The sequence below is a fragment of the Nicotiana attenuata genome, chromosome 8 (assembly GCF_001879085.1).
Source record: "Nicotiana attenuata strain UT chromosome 8, NIATTr2, whole genome shotgun sequence".
Classification (NCBI taxonomy): Eukaryota; Viridiplantae; Streptophyta; class Magnoliopsida; order Solanales; family Solanaceae; genus Nicotiana; species Nicotiana attenuata.
In genome coordinates, this window is record NC_031996.1 from 841830 (window position 1) to 851737 (window position 9908).

At 36.8% G+C, this 9908-nt stretch overlaps 1 protein-coding gene across 1 annotated transcript in view; it reads left to right on the plus strand.

Moving 5' to 3' along the window:
* The window catches only part of LOC109231423 (protein trichome birefringence-like 42), an 8398-nt gene continuing 6020 nt past the window's right edge, over positions 7531-9908 (plus strand). The window contains exon 1 of the mRNA XM_019397087.1: positions 7531-7571. Coding sequence (XP_019252632.1) covers positions 7531-7571 — 41 coding nt within the window. The remainder of the gene's footprint in view (positions 7572-9908) is intronic.

A 9908-nucleotide genomic window follows, 5' to 3' on the forward strand; every position in this document is an offset into this window, starting at 1 on the left:
GTTTTTTTTTTTTTTTACCTAATAACTAATCCGATTGTGTAAATATTTTGTTTATAAAAGGTAATCTTTTTCTTTTTCTCATTGAGAGCTCACCATTTTGTTAGCTTTTGAGTTCTAACTTGTTTCTCCATGTCTGACTAAAAAAAGAACCAGCTGTAGCTGCTGGTTTTCTTGTCTGAACTTATACTTTTTTCTTGTATTTTTTCCTCTAATAACATTATCTTATGAACACCAACAATTGACAAACTGTAATTTGTTTGAAGGAAGCTGGATTTTTGACGATTCTTATCCACTAAAATATGCTTTCGATCAAAAAGTCTATCAAACCTCGTCCGAATGACCTGAATTTTTGCACACACATCACATTCAACACAATGGAGCTACTCAAACTTCCGGAATTCCATTCTGACCCTCGGATCAAAATCTCACTATCGAATCGGAAACTTCAAAAATCCAACTTTCGGCATTTCAACCCTAAATTAGCTACGGACCTCCAAAATGCAATCTGATCACGCCCCTAAGCCCAAAATCACCCAACGNAAGCAATTGCTACTAGAAAAATGATGCTCATATTGTTTGTACTTTTCTCATGAAAAATATTTTTTCTAGATTTGGAACTCCACGAGTTATCATAAGTGATCAAGGAACTCATTTTATAAATAGACAATTTGCTAGTTTATTGTTAAAATATGAAGTAACTCATAAAACGGGAACTCCATATCATACTCAAACAAGCGGGCAGGTAGAAGTTTCCAATAGAGAATTAAAAAGAATTTTAGAAAAAACAGTTGGTTCTTCTCGAAAAGATTGGTCTTTAAAATTGGATGATGCGTTATGGGCATACAGAACTGCTTATAAAACTCTCATAGGCACATCTCCTTATAGACTAGTTTTTGGGAAAGCTTGTCATTTACCTGTGGAATTAGAACATAAAGCATATTGGGCTACAAAATTGTTGAATCTAAACTTACCAGATGCAGGTAAAAATCGTCTATTGCAGCTTGATGAGTTGGAAGAGTTCAGACTTACAGCATACGAAAATGCTAAATTGTACAAGGAAAAGACAAAAAAGTGGCATGACAAGCTCATCCGCCATAAGATTTTAAAGTTGGAGATCATGTTCTGTTGTACAATAGCCGATTGAGATTATTCCCAGGAAAATTTAAGTCACGCTGGACAGGACCATATACAGTAACAAGAGTGACCCCCTATGGTGCCATTGAAGTACAACATACATATGGGGGAGACAAATTCAAAATAAACGGTCATCGTTTGAAGCCTTATATCAGCAGATTCTTCGACAAACAGGCTTCAACAATCCTTTTTGCCTAATTTTTAAAATAAGTCGAGCTGGCGACGTTAAACTCAGAACTATTTTCTTTCCCTCTCTTTAATCTTTAAAGTGAGTATTAGTAGTAACATATAATATTTCCTTTTTAGTAAATATATATAATAAAATTAGTTTTTTCTTATATAAAAAAAAAGTAAAAAAATAAAATAATAATAATAATAATTGCATGTTTGTATTATATTATATATGTGTGTGTATGTGTATGTAGTATATATTAATATATTTTGCCATGATAAAGAAGCACTCTCATGATCGAGACAATGAAAGTTTTCTCCTATCATGAAAATGAACATTTTCTTTACCATAATCTTGTCTTTATTATATGATAGAAAACTTGAGAAGCCAAGAAAAAGGAAATGAGGCCAGAATCGAAAAAATCAGGGAAGCTCCTTTATCTCCTTTTACTTTTAATTTATTTGTCATGAGGACATGACATTATTTAAGTTTGGGGTAGATGAATATGTTTGTTTCTTTTAAGTTTTTTTTTGGTTAAATATAAAAAAAATATATTTTACAACTGAAAAATGTGTTTTTAGTAAAATTATAAAATTTAAAAAAATAAAAATAAAAATAACTGAAGAAAGATTTAGTTGCCTTGTGCTCAAGGTAACTTAGTTCATACACTTCCATGGATTTTTTGTTCAGTTCTTTGCCATGGTCGTAATATTTTGAACTGAATATTTTTTTAGGACCTTTAGTTATTTTAACTTGTTTTGGTAAATAAGTTGGCTAAACTTGATTTGAATAGAAAAGCATGAGATTTAGAAAAGATGAATTTGATTAAGTACCATTCACGGGTTTTATGATCACTTTTCTAAGCTCATATTTACTTATTGTTGATTGAAATCATAGTTTTCGTTAGCCCAAGTGTATTGTGTTGTTAGCTTATATTGTCTAGTTCTCATGCGTATCTGGAAATCTAGAACTTGCCTTGAATGTGGATTGAGGCGAAATTCTAGGTAGATCTTTGAGTTAAGAAATGAATGTAGGCCTTCTTTGTTGAGCCATAACCTAAATTGACCTACCTTAATAATTTTTATCCCTAGTTAGCCCAGTTGAGCCTAAATAAATTATCTCTTATTTTGTTGATCACCAAGCTTTAACCCTTAGCCTGTTTGTTGTTACGACTTGTTCTTTGTTCACCCAATTCCCTTTTGGGCACTTTAAGAGTTGATCAGAATGTAAAAGTCTAGGCGTGAGGTGTAATTGTAAAAATAATTGGTGAAAGAATAATTTTTAGAAGTTGTCAATCTTTTGAGATGTTGCCATGAGAACTAAAAAGATAATTGCGTCTGAAATTCTTTAAAAAAAAAAAGAAGAAGAAAGAAGAAGGGAGAGGATAGCAACAAAGAAATGTCGGCATCTCCGTAAAAAAAATGTGAAAGGGATGAAAAAAATAGAGGTTATTGTTTAAATCAGAGCAAAGACAATTGTGCTTAAGTGATAAAATAAAGTGTAGTGCCCTTAGGGAATTTAAGTCACTATTATCCATATGTATCATACCTATCCCTAAACCTACACTATAACCTTGCAAAAGTCCTACATGATCTCGACTCAAAGACTCCTACATTAGTGGAGAACCACATGATAGTCAAGCATATGGCAATTTCCAGCAGCTTGAGGTACTTCTTTGTTGAGAGTGAGTGAATTTTTCTCTCTATGCCCTTTTTTGATCTACATCTATATATGGGCATCTCTCTTCATTTGGTGAGACACACTAGGGATTAGGAAATATTATGATTTCAGTTCACAATAGGTGAATATGAGTACGGTTAAAAGTTGTATGAGCTTGTGAATTGGTCTTAGTTACTTCTTCTTTGGCGAGAGTTCTCATGATTCTGGTTAAATTGTTTAGATGTTATGTTTAGTTATTTTATTTGCTCGAGGACGAGCAAAATTCTAAGTGTGGAAGAATTTGATAAGCGCATTTTACTTGATTTTTAAACATATAATTTCTTTGTAAAAATACAAAAAACTATCATATTTCTTCCATACTTTTGTCTAAATTATGCAGGAAAAGTTAAAGAAGAATTGGTCCGTGTAACGACCCGACCGGTCGTTTTGAGCCCTAGCGCGTCGTTCGGCAGTCTGAGGCCACGAGCAGCTTCATTTCAGGTGTTATGACTTGTACGCGTGGTCGGAATTGAATTTCGGGAAGTTCGGAGTTGATTTGGGAAGAGAATCCTCATTTCGAAAGCTTAAAGTTGAAAGAATGAACTACGATTGGATTTTTGAGTAAACGACCTCGGAATCGGTATCTGAAGGTTCCAGCAGGTTCGTATGATGATTTTGGACTTGGGCGTATGCCCGGTTGGGGTTTTGGATAACCCGGGAGCGTTTTGGCGCCTATTGTGGAAGTTAGCATTTTGGAAGAAATTTCTTAAGTTTGGCTTGAAGTGCATTTCAGCGTTATCGGTGTCCGTTTGGGATTCCGAGACTGGGAGTAGCTCCGTATGGTGATTCTGGAGTTGGGAGCGCGATCGGAAGTGAATTTGGAGGTCCGTAGGTCATTTTGAAGCCATTTGGCTAAAGATAGAAATTTGAAGGTTTTTGAGGAGTTTGACTGGAAGTGGACTTTTTGATATCGGGGTCGGAATCCGATTCCGGAAGTTGGAGTAGGTCCGTAATGTCAAATATGACTTGTGTGCAAAATTTAAGGTCAATCGGACATGATTTGATAGGTTTAAACGTCGAAAATAGAAGTTGGAAATTTCAAGGTTCATAAAGCTTGGATTGGAGGTCGATTGATGATTTTAGCGTTGTTTGATGTGATTTGAGGCCTCGAGCAAGTCCGTAATGTATTATGGGACTGTTTGGTATGATTGGTTTGGGTCCCGGGGGCCTCGGGTGGATTCCGGGTGGTTAACGGATCGAAAATGGAATTTTGGGAAGGCTGAAGGTTGCTGGTTGCTGGTATTTCCGCTTCTGCGGAAATGGGACCGCAGAAGCGGCCCCGCAGAAGCGAGGAAGGAACCGCAGAAGCGGTTGGGAGTGAAGGGAGCAGGGACCGCNCTCATTGAAATCCTCTGGATCGACATATGAACTTGAGCCTCCACCCTCGACACGGCGGCCGCCGACGTTGGACGACGCACCACCCTCAGCAGAGCGTACTGAGCCAGCTCCTGGGTAAAATCCTTCCACTTGGGGAGATCTCCCCGATAAAATGGCGTCAGCCATAAATATGGGCACGGGGGGCCGTCTGCGACGCCCTACTTCTATCAGCGTCCATGGCCACGCCCTTCCAAGGTTCCAGCCTCCTCCTTTTTCTCGACAACGACTCGTCCCCGTTAGAGGATTCGTCCAAACGGTGTGAAGCCGGTACTGAAGAAGCCTTCTCCCTCACGACCACGACTCGAGAGGGACCTTCTAATTGAATAGGTTGAGGACGACCCTCTCGAATAGACTCACTCAAAACAAACTGCGTGCCTGCGGCATCAACGACCTGTCGAAATGCAGGGACTGGCGCCCTCCACCTGGAAGCACCTCGACCTGTCATCACGAAGGGTCGTATTAGTAAACAAGGTCATACGGCCAACGAAGTGGTAAGGAAAACATTTACCAGAGGGGACTTTAGGGTCGTAACGCTTCACGAAGGCGGGCCAATTTCGGGTTTCCTCCGCATGAGGCAACATACGGGCTACCCAATCCCTGATATCCGCAATAGGGCGAGGTGGACGTCCCGTAGCTGCAAACGGGAATCAAATAAACTTTATAATGAATACAGATGAAAAGAAGAGTAAAACGAGTGGCGACACTTACGAGTCTCATTCCATCGCTCCGGAAACCTGGCGGAGTCAGAAACGACATGTTCTGTTTTGACGAAGAAATACTTATGCCAAAACTTGCGACTTGCCCGGTCATCTATACCAACCACCAGCCCTTTCGTACCAAGGAGCCTCAAATGCACCATGGTACCCTGTGGAAGCCAGGCGTGAACAGGTGCAAAAGGTTTGGATGGAAACGTTACACTCCGCCAACTCTGCATACTTGGTCAGGAGAAGAAGTATCTTGAGCGTATACGGCAAAAGTTGCGCCGGACAAACTTGGTAGAACCTACAGAATTCTTCCCCTAAGGGGAAGAGAGGAAGAGTATAGCCAATCATGAAAGGGTACTCATAGAAAGCGCAGTACCCAGGTCTGTGGACATCTACAAAATCTCTCCCCACCGAAACCATATCTATATGAGCGGGAATGCCATACTTCACACGAAGAGCATCGATATGAACTAGCTCCGTCTCAGAGAATACGGGGTTCGGAGTAGGAGGGGGATCTTTAAGGAAGTCACTTCGATGTAAGGGATGCCTCGGTAGCAGCTCCTCCACCGTAGGAAGGCTGTCACCCTCTTCTGCCACCGTATCTTCACCGCCAGAAGGGGGCACTGTGGACAATGAGGTGGCCTCAGGAACCTCTTTACGAGAACGACGAGACCTTGGCATAATATCGTTCAAAGGGATATCAACACAACAAGAAGAAGGAGGAAGAAGCTTCGAATGAAGAATGTAAGAAGAAGCAGAAAGGTATGAAGGAAAGCTCGGAAGAATGTCAAGAGTGGAATGGCCAAAAACTTTCGAAAAAACAAACCCTTCACCTATTTATAGGGTTGGGTGGCACCAGAATCGAAGCGGAGAGTCACAAAGTAGCGCTAAAACCGAATCATCAAGCCATCAACTCCTGCCTCTGATAAGCGCATTTTACTTGATTTTTAAACATATAATTTCTTTGTAAAAATACAAAAAATATCATATTTCTTCCATACTTTTGTCTAAATTATGCAGGAAAAGTTAAAGAAGAATTGGTCCGGGAGCGAGAAGATTATAGAGGAAAAAGTAGAAAAACAGACAAGCTAAAGCAAAGTAAAATATGGTGCTAAAGAAAGACGTTGTATAACGTGATCTGCCATGACAAAGGACAACCGACCCACAACCGGCTACAACCAACTATAACCGATCCATAACCAAAGAAGCTCATAACCAAGCATAACAAGGCACAACCAGCCATGACAAGTTCATATCCAGAAGATAATTGAAAAGTTTGTCATGGCTTGGCTATAAAATGAGGCATAAATCGTGAAATGGAGAGGGGAGGAGAGAAGAAATCAGAGAAGTGAAATATTGAGCAGAAAGCTTTTCCTTTCTCTTTGTTCTTTAGTTTTATTTCTTTTTCATCTTTTAGCCATTACTCTGGCTTCTTTTCTAGTTCCGAATAAACTGTAGTATCGAAAATTACTCTATTTCTTGTTTTTAATTAAATAGGGGGAATTATTTTCTTGAATATTTCTTTCTATTTTCTTATTTAATGGGCAAGATTATTTCCGTTGTCGGTATTGGCTCCATTATGGAGTAACTTTTCTTGTGTTGGGAGAAGGACGGATCTTAATATTTCTATATAATAGTAGATATTATTCCTCAAATTCACACACTTGAGCTAGAATTTATTTAACTTTTATCTGCTTTTACAGTTAGATGTTATTTAATTTATTAACATCTATCTATCTTGTACTACATATTAACTGTTTATTAATTCTGTAATCGAGAGAGGAGGAAGAAATAATATAGTTAAGTGTAGTATTGATAAATATTAATATTTATTGAGTAACATCTATCTCTTTTATGTTATAATTCTATCTCTTTTATGTTATAATTAATTTTACACTTATTTGTAATCGAGAGAGGCGAATAGTGTAATAATCATTTATAACAAGTAGGGTAACCGAAAGGGACTTACTAACAAGAGCGTGTTTTAGTTCAATCATATATTTCTGGTTCTTTAATATTACTAGTTTGAAGATTAATTTGTATAACCGAAAGGAGTGCAATTAATTATTCAGCTTAAGTAATAATATATATTTGTAATCGTGAGAGGCATTTATACATTTATGAGAAATAGAAATTGAAGAATAATAATTCTACTATATAGAAATATTAAGTGAAGTCAATATCCCAACACCTTTTTATTATATTTGTGAAAAATAAAATATTTTCTATTGCTCCATTCGTGCATTTTTAGTTAATTAATTTAAAACTCAACTCTTTCTGATTTTCTCAAATAGTAACTAAAACAAGAAACATCTGTAGAATAGATAAACCAATCTCTGTGGGTTCGACATCTTTCTATACTATTATTTGACAGAGTACGAGTTAAAATTTTATATACGCTAGACACTCGTCAGCCTCGAAAACATGCGTGATGATGACGCACGTGAAGATGACAGCATTTCCCGGTAAAGTATATTACCTGGTGTCTTGCCAAGCACGCCGATCTTCCCCCATTGGCCATTTCGTAACGTCACAACGGCTCAAATTTCTCCATAATAACGCACGGTGTCCGCTTCGAGGACGCACCCAGTTGCAACCCGACAAGCGGAGGGACTAACTGTGTGAGTCTAAATTTGACCTACCATGACCGACGACGAGTACGACGATTGACGGAGCCTCCTTGAATTGACGCCTTGAGGGAGACGACCCTGAGACAAGCCAGAGACTGGACGACCCTTGTAACAATGTATGGCTATTAGGGGACATTAGGAATATTCCTTCAAATATTCCTTGTATTTTGTCTTTTACAGTTTAGAAGAGTTTCTCTCTTAGTATAAAAAGAGAACAAGAACCTTGTAACGGGGATTCCGAACTCTGAGATATTACTATTAACGACTAAAAAGAAACCTCGTGATCTATCTTCTCTTTATCTATCGATCTTTCTAGAGATTATTATCCTCAGCTAAGATTTACCCCTTCATCTTTGATTGATTTGTTCAAAAAGGTTTTAGTATCTTTTGAGTCAAACAATAACAAAAAAAAATCGTTTTTACCAATATTTGTGAAGTAACTTTTTGATGTAGAGTTCTGCTCCTTGATTGATAGCGTAATAAAAATGGTATATTATTACTTATATTTATTTTATAGATTACTAATTTGACTTATTATAGATAATTATATTTATTTCTCTAAATAACGTGTAAGAATCTTTTACAACAATATTTGCACTTTTCGTTATTTTATCCTATTTTTACGATTAAAAGATTCCGGCGTTAATATTGAGGAACTCTTTTTGCCTTTCTGTTTCAATTCGCCGAAAGTAGTGAAACACGTGAGAAGGTTGAGATTCTGTGCATCTTTTAACACAGATCCAGGTGTTGGAGCAGCATTTGAGTAGCAGTAGCATTCTGGGAGCGAGTTTCCAGTCCAGGGACATTCGAGGTAGCCTTGCTGACGTCCGCAGGCCCGGAGTCCTTTCTATTTTATTCAGTTTGTTATCGTTGCACCGTAGCAGACAGTTTTATGATTCATTTCAAACCTTGTATTTAGTATTCTCTAGACGTTCGTGGGTATTGTGACACCAGTCTTGGGTAGAGGATTGTTAAACTTCCGCGTTTCTTTTAGTAAATTTTATTTGAGACTTCCGCTTTATTGTTAAACGCTTTATTATTGTTAATACTGTTGATGTTCGCTAAAAGAGGTAATTGATGATTGGCTTGCCTAACTCCTATTAGTAGGCGCCATCACGGCTCCCGAGGATGAGAAAATCCGGATCGTCACATTTTGTCCGAAATGTAGCACTCACTCAAAAAAAGGAATGTTGTACTGACATATTTGGAATAAGATTGAGTAGTTTACTTTTACTAAGTGCGCTTTAGACTGTAATCCAAAATCCCACTAATTAATTAGTACTAATGACAACTGACAACTAACTAACCACACCAAATCTAGACACATATTTATTAATCCCCGATCCACAATAAATGATCAATTTACTTTTTTATGTTGGTCTAAAATAAATGTCCATTTATATAACTAAGAAAAAATTCAATTAGTTTTTTCAAAATTACTCTTATGTATATATCCTTAAAAAGTCTTTTAATCCTCACATTAAATTATGCTGCAACATTTAATTAAGGGTAGTTTAATCACACTAACTATTTTAGTTTAGAATTTAGTATTTCCTTAATAGGGGTGCCCAAGGTAAATTTGTCACTTATTGTGGACCGGACCGGATGGAATAACAAACAACACATTCTCTTTCCTCTTTAATTTTCTTACACTAATCATATAATTTTTTTTTTTTTTTTGCATAGACATATTATTTAAAAAGTAACTATAGATAATTATGCATAATAATAGATTTAGTTATCTAAAGAAGAAAATCAATAACTAGAGAAGGATGTACCTTAGTACTCCCTCCGTTTCAATTTATGTGAATCTATTTCCTTCTTAGTCTGTGCCAAAAAGAATGACCCCTTTCCTTATTCATAGTCACACAAAATATATGTGCCTTATTTTACACCACAAGTTCAAAAGTCTTCTCTCTTTTCTTAAACTCCGTGCCCAGTTAAATAGATTCACATAAATTGAAACGGAGGGAGTATTACTTATGGATTCACGTGAATATACTAGCTTTTGCCTAGATTTTATATATGTACAGTCAAACCTCTTTATGACAGTTTCACTTATTCTGATATTTTTTTGGCTGCTATAGTGAAATAATGTTATAGAGAATATAAATATATATATATATATATATATATATATATATATATATATATATATATATATATATATAT